This window comes from Oncorhynchus mykiss, chromosome 22 (assembly GCF_013265735.2).
Source record: "Oncorhynchus mykiss isolate Arlee chromosome 22, USDA_OmykA_1.1, whole genome shotgun sequence".
Lineage (NCBI taxonomy): Eukaryota > Metazoa > Chordata > Actinopteri > Salmoniformes > Salmonidae > Oncorhynchus > Oncorhynchus mykiss.
This window is the reverse complement of record NC_048586.1, coordinates 19,332,254-19,346,115: the sequence shown is the minus strand read 5'-3', so window position 1 is coordinate 19,346,115 and position 13,862 is coordinate 19,332,254. Positions and strand designations below refer to the sequence as shown.

At 40.9% G+C, this 13,862-nt stretch overlaps 2 protein-coding genes across 3 annotated transcripts; one reads left to right on the top strand and one right to left on the bottom strand.

Annotated features, from left to right (window-relative positions):
• The first annotated feature begins 275 nt into the window (after window positions 1-275).
• ormdl1 (ORMDL sphingolipid biosynthesis regulator 1) lies at window positions 276-7,364 on the top strand. Of its 2 annotated transcripts, none has more exons than XM_021579218.2 (4): window positions 276-430; window positions 4,789-4,969; window positions 5,768-5,919; window positions 6,225-7,364. In XM_021579218.2, the coding sequence occupies exons 2-4, from the start codon at window positions 4,796-4,798 to the stop codon at window positions 6,358-6,360; spliced, it is 462 nt and encodes a 153-aa protein (XP_021434893.1). In that variant the 5' UTR covers window positions 276-430; window positions 4,789-4,795; the 3' UTR covers window positions 6,361-7,364. The 2 variants fall into 2 exon arrangements, with proteins under 2 accessions (XP_021434893.1, XP_021434894.1); XM_021579219.2 differs by having other exon boundaries at window positions 280-422.
• Window positions 7,365-7,648: 284 nt separating this feature from the next.
• Window positions 7,649-8,500, bottom strand: adat3 (adenosine deaminase tRNA specific 3). Its single transcript, XM_036959583.1, is given in 3 exon segments — window positions 7,649-7,896; window positions 7,899-8,286; window positions 8,288-8,500. Coding segments are annotated over 3 exon segments (849 nt in total).
• Window positions 8,501-13,862: the final 5,362 nt, after the last annotated feature.

Sequence of the window (13,862 nt, the reverse complement as noted above, 5' to 3'; positions counted from 1 at the left end):
CCATGAAATAACTGCATATATAGATACTACAGACCCAACTAAGTATTCCCAACCCCACTTTTACCTCAGAACATAGAATCGTTTTTTCTCTACACCCCAATGTTTTGAACATACCAACCTGAACATTGTATTTTTCGAGAGTGGTCTTATTTTTTATTTTATTTAGGAGCATATTTGTATAATTGTTTTCAGAAAGTCCTCATTGCATTTGCTTATACGCACAATAAAAAAATGACTGATTCAAATGTAATACCTTTGAATGAGTTATCCACATTGCAATGTTTTGAAAGGCTGGCTTTTATTTTTTTTTTAGGATTCCTAATTGCAACTCAAAAGTGACGTCATCGTTTGTGCCGCTAGTGAAGGGGAGCTTGGCCTTCTGTCGTTCTTACTGCCACGTTTAAAAACCGATTCATAACAAGGTACTCCAGTAAGTACATGACCATATCTGTGTTGACTGTTTGGTAAAATATTTGGTAACACTATTGATATGCAAATATTGTGACTTATGTATGGCTATTTTCACGAAAAATAGCTAGCTAGCAAGTTAGCAATTCAACTGGTGTTGTTTCAAGCATACAATACTTCACTTGACTTGTTGAAAGTAGCTGGAGCTTGGCTGTTGGCTAAAGTAAGCTAGCTACTTAGTTTCCAGCGGAATCGTTAGCTGGCACTTAAAGACATGTGAAAGTAATGGTAGATACCTAGCTAATGTTAGCTAGTGCGGCTAAGCTAACTAGAAATTAGCCATTGATCGTGACTCTCAGTTCCATTGCATTAAACATAAGTCATTGGATGAAGGCATCTTCTGTACGGGGGCGTTTTGTTAAAAGCCCCGACGCTCGGTCTGAACATTTTCACGCATGGCTTGAAGCATAAGGATCTTATCTTTCATATCAGTAAGAACCTTTTTGTTTTTTGAAAAGTATTTAAGTGGATATACACATTTGTATAGGGTTAATGTTACCACATGGCCATATCTGGAAAACCGATGGTAGACAGGCACCACCTGTGCTAATTCGCTATCTAACGTTAGCATGATCGGGTGGAGGCACCCATAGCTGTATGGATCTGTGCTAAACCGCTACAATATCTTATTTTATTTGAAGGATTTTGTTTATCGCCGATGAAAGATGAGGGACATATATACATACACCTATAATACATAAGACTTAATATGTTTATGGAAATGTAAAAAAATAAAGAAAATGCATAAAAAGTGATTAAAAACCACCCCTTAGTACCGCAGATCACAATACATCTAATCCCAGTCTATTGCACCAAACTACAACGGGAAGATGTGGTCAGAAAATGGGAGAATGATGCCAGTGAGGCTGCTTTGAGTGTGTTCAGTGGGAGCAAGTCTTGGCCACAAATTCTGTGAGGATATTATTATTCCTTCCAAAACTTAAAAGTTATTTTCTAACAAAAAACCCATGATCACAAAGGATCTGAAAAGAAAATAGCATTTACCACTGGCAACAAGATTGAAGGTAAACTAATTCAATCCAAATTAAATAAACAGATGAAACGGGCCAAGAGAGTGTACAAGGATAAGGTGGAAAGGCTCTTTCAGGAAGGTAAAGCCAGAGGTGCTTGGAGAGTGTGAAAACACTGGCAGGCCTTAACAACACCCAACTGTCCCCTGTTCCAAAATAAAAATATTTTGTTGACTTTGCAGAGAAACTCAAGTTATTTTTTTTTGTAGATTTGACCAATATGACTTTGCAATGAAAAAGAAGGAGCTGAACTCTGACCTAAACATGTCACACACTGTAACAAATGTTGAGCTTCAACCAAAAGATGAAGACGCTGTATTTAAAAGGATAAATGGCCATACAATATTAGTGGTTGCCTACACTCAAGTTTGCTTACAAGCGGCACAGGGGTGTTGATGATGCAGTTCAGTCCCTACTGCACTGTGCCTACACCTACCTGGAGAAACCCAAGACATGCGTCAGAATGGTATTTGTGGATTTCTCAAGTGCCTTTTAATATAGTCCTCACTTAATGGGTTAAAAGCTCCAGAACATGGATGTCAATCCACATCTGATTCTCTGGGTCCTCTCCTTTCTGACAAATAGAGAACAGCCGGTCAGATTCAATTGTCTCATTGCAGCTTGTCCAGAACCATCTTTACAGAATCACCACAATGCTCCGTCATCTCACCTGTTTTAGGAGCTCAGACCCAGAGATGATGTTCATCAAGTATTCAGATGACACAGTAATTATGGACACAGCAGGCAACTCGGAAGGGCACCTCGAGGCTGAAATGGACATGTTTTTACTGTGGTGTATACAGAACTACCTGGACCTCAATGCAACCAAAACCAAAGACCTGGTCATTGACTACAGAAGAGACCAACCTACCATCCCCACCACTGGAGATGAACAGACAGATCATTGAGCGAGTGGAGGACTACAAATTCCTAGGAACCATCATTGGCAACAAGTTAGCTCTCCGACAAAAGAAACATTGAACACATTCAAGTTTAATGTACACAGAAAGTTTAATGTACAATCAATCCTCCAATCATTTTATGCAGGGCATTCGGGAAGTTTTCAGACCCCTCAACTTTTTCCACATTTTGTTACATTAGAGGCTTATTCTAAAAAGGATTACATAATCCCCCCCCCCCCCCCTCAAATCTACACACAATACCCCATAATGACAAAGCAAAAATAGGTTTTTAGACATTTTTGCAAACCGATTAAAAACAAAGATACCTTATTTACATAAGTATTCAGACCCTTTGCTATGAGACTTGAATTTGAGCTCAGGTACATCCTGTTTCCATTGATCATCCTTGAGCTGTTTCTACAACTTGATTGGAGTCTACCTGTGGTAAATTCAATTGATTGGACATGATTTGGAAAGGCACACACCTGTCTATATAAAGTCCCACAGTTGACAGTGCATGTCAGAGCAACAACCAAGTCATGAGGTCAAAGGAATTATCCGCAGAGCTCCGAGACAGGATTGTGTCGAGGCACAGATTTGGGGAAGGGTACTAAATCTTGGTCCCGGGAGGTGACCAAGAACCCCATGGTTACTCTGACAGAGCTCCAGAGTTCCTCTGTGAGGATGGGATAACCTTCCAGAAGGACAACCATCTCTGCAGCACTCCACCAATCAGGCCTTTATGGTAGAGTGCCAGACAAAGCCACTCCTCAGTAAAATACACATGACAGCCCGCTTGGAGTTTGCCAAAAGGCACCTAAAGACTCTCAGACCATGAGAAACAAGATTCTCTGGTCTGATGAAACGAAGATTGAACTCTTTGACCTGAGTGCCAAGCGTCACGTCTGGAGGAAACCTGACACCATCCTTACGGTGAAGCATGGTGGTGGCAGCATCATGCTGTGGGGATGTTATTCAGCGACAGGAACTGGGAGACTAGTCAGGATCGAGGGAAAGATGAACGGAGCACAGTACAGAGATCCTTGACGAAAACCTGCTCCAGAGCGCTCAGGACCTCCGACTGGGGGCGAAGGTTCATCTCCCAACAGGACAATGACCCTAAGCACACAGCCAAGACAACGCTGGAGTGGCTTCGGAACAAGTCTCTGGATGTTCTTGAGTGGCCCAGCCAGACTTGAACCTGATCAAACATCTCTGGAGAGACCTGAAAATAGTTGTGCATCACTGCTCCAACCCAACAGAGCTCGAGAGGATCTGCAGAGAGTGGGAGAAACTTTCCAAATACAGGTGTGCAAAGCTTGTAGCGTCATACCCAAGAAGAATCAAGGCTTTAATCACTGCCAAAGGTGCTTCAACAAAGTACTGAGTAAATGGTCTGAATACTTATGTTAATGTGATTTCAGTTTTTTTTAAAAAATGTTTTAATACATTTGCAGAAAGAAAAAAATATACTGTTTTTGATTTGTCATTATGAAGTATTGTGCGTAGATGAGGGGAAAAAAGACAATTTAATCCATTTTGGAACAAGGCTGTAATGTAACAAAACTTGAAAAAAGTCAAGGGGTCTGAATAATTTCTGAATGCACTGTATATGCTTTATATCGTCCATCTTTGCCTTTTAATATTGCGGGTTTTAGGGAACGTTTTAGGGAATATTGTTTGGTGCTCTAGGGAACAGATCAGATTCCATTTAACAGGGTAATAAGAATCGGTGGGAAGGTCATCAGAGCAAGCAAGTGTCTGCCATAGCATTGTTGCTGCACTTTTCAAATGAAAAGCCTCAGTGCAGCTGCTTTTGAATGCATGGCCCTCATGGGACATTAGCAAGTGAATAGGTTGGTTTCCCCTTTAATGCTTGAAAGCGAAAATGCTACACACTTTCTCCAAATGGCTGAGATACCAGCAAACCCTATTCCAAGCATACTGGTATATAAACAAGGATAGCTACTTGCCCACAGTTAAGTTTTTCGACATCGCCATTATCAAGAACTTGAGAAATCTGAGAATTTATGACGCAACTTCAAACTTTAAATCTCAAGCCAACCAATTGTCTGAAAAGCAACTCTCAGACAATTTAAAGGCCAAATGTCATGTTGTGGAAAGCGTAATTTTAATGATTTGTCTGAAAACAACAGCAAGGGGTATTGTTGTGCAAGAAAGGTGAAAGTGTACTACATAGCCTAAGCAGATCATGTTCATTTTATTTGCGTAATCTATCCTGTACCTGCAGGCTATGAACTTTGTGTATTGCAGTAGTAATTGGCTCCCTGTTGGGATAATTTATGAGTGACACATTTTTGTGATGTTTTCAAAGGAATAAGGTGTATTCATCAGTAACACAATCCTCATACTCCTCTTGTTCACAGAAACAAAATGAATGTTGGCGTAGCGCACAGTGAGGTGAACCCCAACACTCGGGTCATGAACAGTCGAGGGATCTGGCTCACCTATGCCCTCGGTGTTGGAATGCTTCACATTGTGCTCTTGAGCATACCCTTCTTCAGTGTACCTGTGGTGTGGACTCTCACAAATGTTATACACAATTTTGTAAGTCATTTATCTTCTCACGCTTTAATAGCCTATCACCAGTTTGTTCTTCTTACTTTCAGCCATATCATGGTAAACCCCCCCCCCTTCCTTCAAAGTTGTTGCCTAGACAATTGTTGCTTCCTCATTGCACTGGCCTCTCATTGTTCCTTGCACAATCTGTTGAATAAAGAAACAAGGTCACTGACATGACAACTCACTAAGTTTAACTGTTGTCCCCATATTGGAAAAGTCTTCTGTATCATGGCCCTAAGGAAGGCCATTAAAAGGGAACCACAATATCCTGCTATTTCAGTTCAGCAGCTTATTGTTTACTGTGTCTTTCGCTTGCCATTAACTGCTAATTCAGCTGGTATATGAAGACTTTTCACAGACCCTGTTATTTAATAGAATGTAGCATTCTCATTCAAATGACCTGATGTTCTCAGTGCCAAGTGTTGTAAAGGAACGTAGGAAGCAAATAACCAGAACATACTCACTCCAATGTATGACCTAGTAGTTCAGAAAGTATTAGTTGAGGTAATTGTGAGAGGCTTTGGTCAGCTTTGCACCAGTAAGCAGATTTCACACGCACTCCGCTTCTTAGCATAAATACAGTTCCGATTCTATCCCAGCTCATTCCAAGGAAGGATGAATTCAAATAAACATTTCATTGTAATGAACCAAAAGGACACGTAGTTGTTCTGCAACATCTACCCTCAGTCACCATTTGCTACTTTATGATTAGTTTGTCTTGTCTTAGTGGACGGTCTCTCGCCATCAAGATTTGGACTCATTCACTGTGTGTCTGTCTTGCAGGGGATGTATGTCTTCATGCATGCAGTGAAAGGCACTCCGTTTGAGACCCCAGACCAAGGCAAAGCCCGGCTCCTGACACATTGGGAACAGTTGGACTATGGCGTGCAGTTCACATCATCCAGAAAATTCTTCACCATCTCCCCAATCATTTTGTACGTCGCTTCCCGTCATTTAGAACAAGAGGATAGATTTTTGTCCATTGGCTTTAGATACCCATTTTAGCATCTAATGCAGAAATAATTGCAAACTGTATGGGACGGTTTCCCGGACACAGATCAATCCTAGTCCTGGATTAAAAACCACTTAAATCCTCCATTGAGAATGTGTTTTAGTCCAGGATAGGCTTAATCTGTGTCTGGGAAACCGGCCCTATAAATTCCAACTGTTGACCATGTTGCAGAGGTTTTTTTAACTGACACATTTTCTAACTTGTCTTATTTTTTTTTCCTCCCCCTAGATATTTTCTTGCAAGTTTCTACACGAAGTACGACACTACACACTTTGTCATAAACACTGCCTCCCTTTTGAGTGTGCTGATCCCCAAATTGCCACAACTACACGGAGTCCGCATCTTTGGCATCAACAAGTATTAAGCTGAGTGTTGAGAGTCAGTGGTGTGACAAACTCTCAAAGGAGCTATTGGCTCATAGCAAGATGAATAGTTAACCCTTTTTACTCTGTACCACTGGAGTTTGTACTGAGCAGTTTTGTACGGTATGTGTAATTGTCACTCATTGTTTAGATACGCCAGGTTAAACTATAGTGGGAGACTTGGAGAGCGACGATAATTCCATGTGCATTACTAACTTAAGTAAATATTTAATTATTATTATTTTTAATCTACATAGACCTGGGCTGGCCCATGTTTAAGAAGTGGAGCTTTTTTTGTTCTGTTTTTGTTTGCCCTCACTTCACACAGTGACAAAGATTGCGTTCCTCCTTGTTACAATAAATGTTTCTCATCGTAACCGAAAGCCTTGGAAATATCAGATGCATTTTTAAAGATAATTTCTCCATAAAAGTAGGAGCCTATGGTTCAATGTTTGACACTTATTTTTAGATGGGTTATCATTGCTGAAAAGAACTGAACAATATGAAATACACATTTCTTATGATTTCCTTGGTATATGAATCATTTCTCATTGTTACTCAGTTATATAGGGCAGGCATTTTTTTTCAGTGTATATAGTTGTATGTATAGGTTAATGTCTTTCTTGATGATTTTTCATAAGATGTGTTGTCAGATGAAAGTGTTTACTGAGACGGGTCTACGGTTTGCCTATGTACCTATATTCATGTCGCTGTACTTGTTTAGGAGATCTCCTGGATGGTATTACCAAGGTCCTGTTCTGTTTGGTCATGGCTTATCCACGGTATTCTTGGAGCTTTGTCAGCCCCTGTATCTAACATCATTAAAACATTTGTGCCCTTAAAAGCAGTGTGTATGTCTTAACTGGCTAAATTTGAGGGAAATGGATGGAAACCCATATTTTGACATGCACTGACTACAGTGGGAGATGAGCATAAAAACAAGCTGTGACAAAAGCTTTGTTTAAAATGAAATGCAATAAAGTAAAACAATTTATGTAATCCAAAATGTTGTTACACCTTGATCTTATTCCTAAACCGTGTGTGCATAGTAATCTGACATGTGAGACTATCCCATTATAAAGGTAGAGCATTCCTGTAACAATTATGTGAACCGTAGGAATTAATTTTGGTACTGTTGGCTCAAAACTCCTTTGAAAACCTCAAAGCGGTGAGTCTGATATTTTTGAGCATTGATTTTATATTTAGTCCCAAATGCCACATCGGTAGAGGCTGTTCCATAGAAGACTTCCTGGACTGGACTAGCAGCGTGGCACAAAAAATACAAGGCTCTCAAGTTACATTCAGGTTGTTCCCGGTGCAGATGGCTGACCTCTCCTCTGCACTGTCCTTGTCCCGCAGGACCCCACAGGTTGGCATGGTGGTGGCGCCATGCATTTCAGAGGGTGAGGAGTCGGGCAAAACAAACTGGCAGGAGGGGTACTTATCATGGGTGTAGGCCCCACCACGCTGCCCACGTGCCACAAGGTCAATGCAGACCATGACAGTGTGATTAAGTGGGTGAACGCCTTTCCAGCAGCAACAATCCTCACTGCCTCTGGCTCAATGACTGCAGCCCCCACAGCCTCCATGCCTCTCTCCTGCCCTGCTCTTGCTGCAGCCATGTAGTCCTGCATCTTGGCTTTCATAGAGGAGGTGAACAGCTGGCCTTTTAGTGCCACCGTCACTTGCTTGTCCTCATAATAGGAGGTGGGTCAGTGTTTCCTGGCCTGCTCAAACTTTGATCTGGTCAAAGAAGGGCATGCTGGTGTCTTGACCAGGAAAAGGTCCCCTAGACCTCCACAGTTTATTCTACCTGAGGGCAACAGATCAGATATGTGCATGTCCTTACTGCCGTCAATGTCTGGTGCATCACTGGCAAGGCATATAATGATCTCCAGAGGGTGAGGGTTGCCCTTATCCTTGCATGCCCCGTACTCTCTTGATGTGCGTCAGTTCAGGTAACGGGTACACTGTGGCTAACTCCTTTATCAAACGAGAGGTGTCTTTCTTGTTGACGATGGGAGCTGCAAAGGCCTCGATTAGCTCAGCGTCATGTGAGTGAACTTTGGACAGCACAGGATAAGCGACCCAGGAGTCTATGTCACACTCAGATTATTTGATGCGTTTGGACTGTGGCTCCATTTCACATAGTACCTGTGTTAAAAAGATTTTCAACCACAAATCTGGCCAAAGAACTCAGATCCAGACAATGTTTACATAAAATGGGTGATTCTGCAACTTTGGGCACTTTGGCCAAGTTAAACATATTCAAACACCATTTTACCAGTATTTTAATTGTCTTTGATTTGTCTAGAAACAATATCTGAAAACGGCTGCATTTGTACTATTTTTTGTCATTTTTCCCAGACAGCCAGACAAATGTAATTTGCATCATGTCATTAATCATCCATTTTAGTTGAAAATGAAATGAACGTATTTAACACATTTCTTATGTGTACATGAACTTGTATTGAATATTATTTTTAGTGATTAAGGTTTTCCTAAAATGAATAATTCAACACGACGCCTGAATGTATAAACTTGCCTTGGTGACAGCTGAAAACATTTATGAAAAATAAGAAATATATATATTTCCACCCAACCTTTTTGTGAGATTATGATAACAACCATATGATTTTCCTATCTAAAACAAATCAATCAATGTAAATGATCAATCAATATAAATTATACATATACTCATTTATTCGGAAATATGTGTTGTGGTCTATGTAAAAAATAATGTACGTAGGAAAACAATATTTTATTGCTAACATTTTGAACCACAACCATTGTTTAAACATTTAAATAATAAAAGGCACCTTTTTAACATGAGAACAATGTTTTGTCTTTGACTACACTTAGATGCAACAACTAGAACTTCCAGCACCTATATACAGTGCCTTGCGAAAGTATTCGGCCCCCTTGAACTTTGCGACCTTTTGCCACATTTCAGGCTTCAAACATAAAGATATAAAACTGTATTTTTTTGTGAAGAATCAACAACAAGTGGGACACAATCATGAAGTGGAACGACATTTATTGGATATTTCAAACTTTTTTAACAAATCAAAAACTGAAAAATTGGCCGTGCAAAATTATTCAGCCCCTTTACTTTCAGTGCAGCAAACTCTCTCCAGAAGTTCAGTGAGGATCTCTGAATGATCCAATGTTGACCTAAATGACTAATGATGATAAATACAATCCACCTGTGTGTAATCCAGTCTCCGTATAAATGCACCTGCACTGTGATAGTCTCAGAGGTCCGTTAAAAGCGCAGAGAGCATCATGAAGAACAAGGAACACACCAGGCAGGTCCGAGATACTGTTGTGAAGAAGTTTAAAGCCGGATTTGGATACAAAAAGATTTCCCAAGCTTTAAACATCCCAAGGAGCACTGTGCAAGCGATAATATTGAAATGGAAGGAGTATCAGACCACTGCAAATCTACCAAGACCTGGCCGTCCCTCTAAACTTTCAGCTCATACAAGGAGAAGACTGATCAGAGATGCAGCCAAGAGGCCCATGATCACTCTGGATGAACTGCAGAGATCTACAGCTGAGGTGGGAGACTCTGTCCATAGGACAACAATCAGTCGTATATTGCACAAATCTGGCCTTTATGGAAGAGTGGCAAGAAGAAAGACATTTCTTAAAGATATCCATAAAAAGTGTTGTTTAAAGTTTGCCACAAGCCACCTGGGAGACACACCAAACATGTGGAAGAAGGTGCTCTGGTCAGATGAAACCAAAATTGAACTTTTTGGCAACAATGCAAAACGTTATGTTTGGCGTAAAAGCAACACAGCTGAACACACCATCCCCACTGTCAAACATGGTGGTGGCAGCATCATGGTTTGGGCCAGCTTTTCTTCAGCAGGGACAGGGAAGATGGTTAAAATTGATGGGAAGATGGATGGAGCCAAATACAGGACCATTCTGGAAGAAAACCTGATGGAGTCTGCAAAAGACCTGAGACTGGGACGGAGATTTGTCTTCCAACAAGACAATGATCCAAAACATAAAGCAAAATCTACAATGGAATGGTTCAAAAATAAACATATCCAGGTGTTAGAATGGCCAAGTCAAAGTCCAGACCTGAATCCAATCGAGAATCTGTGGAAAGAACTGAAAACTGCTGTTCACAAATGCTCTCCATCCAACCTCACTGAGCTCGAGCTGTTTTGCAAGGAGGAATGGGAAAAAATTTCAGTCTCTCGATGTGCAAAACTGATAGAGACATACCCCAAACGACTTACAGCTGTAATCGCAGCAAAAGGTGGCGCTACAAAGTATTAACTTAAGGGGGCTGAATAATTTTGCACGCCCAAATATTCAGTTCTTGATTTGTTAAAAAAGTTTGAAATATCCAATAAATGTCGTTCCACTTGTGTCCCACTTGTTGTTGATTCTTCACAAAAAAATACAGTTTTATATATTCATGTTTGAAGCCTGAAATGTGGCAAAAGGTCGCAAAGTTCAAGGGGGCCGAATACTTTCGCAAGGCACTGTATTGAGGGAAAAGTTCATTGAGAGCTGCACATGTTTTATTTAATGCATGATTTTATGTCCTGCTTTGTACTGTATATGAGTATCTAAGGCTTAGAAATAGGGCCACGTTCCTCTCAGACCAACCATCCAGCTCCATGTACCTCTTGGTCACGGGGTCAGGTTCAGGGGCAAGTCCAAGCACATGCTGTGGTCTGTACCATATGATGTTGTCTCTCATCGGCCCCCCAAAAAACGGTTGGGGCCAACGCGACTCATGGTTTTAACAAGAGCACCACTCTCTGTGTGAACGTCTTGCACGATGCCAGGGTAAACGTCCTGATCACACTCCACCCCACACCACTTTCCAATCAATGCTTCACTTAGATCTTCAACGGGCTGGAAGGCGCTGTGAGATGTGTTGGATTTTCCATCTTGGTCTGCCTCTATTTTTTCAAACAGAGTCACAGTCTGTGGAGTGCAGTGATGTGGAAAGGAACAGAAGCAACTGAGTATCCTCTGGACTGTCGCTGACGATCTGGAAAAAATAATTTCTAAAAGTTATGCACATTCAAAATATGTAATGATAGCATAGTCTAGTGATACATAGTGTAGTGATAATGTTTGTATAACAAATGGAAGATTTGACATAAAATAACCCACAACTATTACCTGGTGTATCTTCATTGTCCCACAGATTGTCTCCAGGTGATCTGGTGGGAGGGCCTCCATGCTCTTTATCGCCTTTGAGATATATAACAGCCGACTGCTGTGATACTGTAGTTTCTCCGCCATGAACTGGAGGTTGGCGTAGGTTTTGCAGAGGCATGTGTCCCTATCCTGGACTATTAGCTTGACAACCCAAAAAGGATGTATTTTGCAGAAGGCATAGTAGGAAAAGGTTCTGAATTATGTCATTAAAGAAGCACTTCTGCTTTTTCTTATTTTTCCTTCCTAGTGTGTCCTTTTCCCCTTTTGTTGCTCTACTGTTGTCATCACGTTCATAAAATCAAGTGATTTTCTCTTCTGTGGCAGTGCTAATTCTGTTACACTGCTTTTTCCTGGAGTATTGAAGACTTGTTGACCTGTTTTCATTTGCTGAAAATTCAAATGATCCGTTTGCGGCTTTGACCAGGCCATACTTTCTCAGGATGTTGCCTCTAAGCATTTTTTAAGCCACTTGTTTGTCCTTGACAATGCACATTTTTTTATATTTTTGCTTTAACTCTGCAATGATGGCATTTTGAAACAATAAAATATAATCCTTCTCAAGTTCTTTGGAGTTCCCTTCAGTTCCCTTTCTTCTTGTCTTTGGGGAATATTTCTCCCCATTTTCTTCATCAGTCTTTCTCAGCTTTCTGTAATGCATTATCAAGTTTGACATTGTCATGCAAAGATCTGTGTATGTTTTTGAACGACCCCTTCCAACCTTTTTACTTCCAGCAAGTATTTGACTTCTCATTCCTGTTGCAGACGATGAGGAAGGGGCATCAGGGTGTGCATCAGGGGCAGGTACAGTGCCTTGCGAAAGTATTCGGCCCCCTTGACCTTTTGCCACATTTCAGGCTTCAAACATAAAGCTATAAAACTGTATTTTTTTGTGAAGAATCAACAACAAGTGGGACACAATCATGAAGTGGAATGACATTTACTGGATATTTCAAACGTTTTTAACAAATCAAAAACCAAAAACTGAAAAATTGGGCGTGCAAAATTATTCAGCCCCTTTACTTTCAGTGCAGCAAACTCTCTCCAGAAGTTCAGTGAGGATCTCTGAATGATCCAATGTTGACCTAAATGACTAATGATGATAAATACAATCCACCTGTGTGTAATCAAGTCTCCGTATAAATGCACTTGCACTGTGATAGTCTCAGAGGTCCGTTAAAAGCGCAGAGAGCATCATGAAGAACAAGGAACACACCAGGCAGGTCCGAGATGCTGTTGTGAAGAAGTTTAAAGCCGGATTTGGATACAAAAAGATTTCCCAAGCTTTAAACATCCTAAGGAGCACTGTGCAAGCGATAATATTGAAATGGAAGGAGTATCAGACCACTGCAAATCTACCAAGACCTGGCCGTCCCTCTAAACTTTCAGCTCATACAAGGAGAAGACTGATCAGAGATGCAGCCAAGAGGCCCATGATCACTCTGGATGAACTGCAGAGATCTACAGCTGAGGTGGGAGACTCTGTCCATAGGACAACAATCAGTCGTATATTGCACAAATCTGGCCTTTATGGAAGAGTGGCAAGAAGAAAGCCATTTCTTAAAGATATCCATAAAAAGTGTTGTTTAAAGTTTGCCACAAGCCACCTGGGAGACACAACAAACATGTGGAAGAAGGTGCTCTGGTCAGATGAAACCAAAATTGAACTTTTTGGCAACAATGCAAAACGTTATGTTTGGCGTAAAAGCAACACAGCTCATCACTCTGAACACACCATCCCCACTGTCAAACATGGTGGTGGCAGCATCATGGTTTGGGCCTGCTTTTCTTCAGCAGGGACAGGGAAGATGGTTAAAATTGATGGGAAGATGGATGGAGCCAAATACAGGACCATTCTGGAAGAAAACCTGATGGAGTCTGCAAAAGACCTGAGACTGGGACGGAGATTTGTCTTCCAACGAGACAATGATCCAAAACATAAAGCAAAATCTACAATGGAATGGTTCTAAAATAAACATATCCAGGTGTTAGAATGGCCAAGTCAAAGTCCAGACCTGAATCCAATCGAGAATCTGTGGAAAGAACTGAAAACTGCTGTTCACAAATGCTCTCCATCCAACCTTACTGAGCTCGAGCTGTTTTGCAAGGAGGAATGGGAAAAAATGTCAGTCTCTCGATGTGCAAAACTGATAGAGACATACCCCAAGCGACTTACAGCTGTAATCGCAGCAAAAGGTGGCGCTACAAAGTATTAACTTAAGGGGGCTGAATAATTTTGCACGCCCAATTTTTCAGTTTTTGATTTGTTAAAAAAGTTTGAAATATCCAATAAATGTCGTTCCACTTCATG

Coding starts and splice junctions, on each gene's coding strand:
- ormdl1 (XM_021579218.2), top strand. CDS start 4,796: ATGAATGTTGGCGTAGCGCACAGTGAGGTGAACCCCAACACTCGGGTC. Junction 4,970..5,767: donor CAAATGTTATACACAATTTT/GTAAGTCATTTA, acceptor TCTGTCTTGCAG/GGGATGTATGTCTTCATGCA. Junction 5,920..6,224: donor ACCATCTCCCCAATCATTTT/GTACGTCGCTTC, acceptor TCCTCCCCCTAG/ATATTTTCTTGCAAGTTTCT.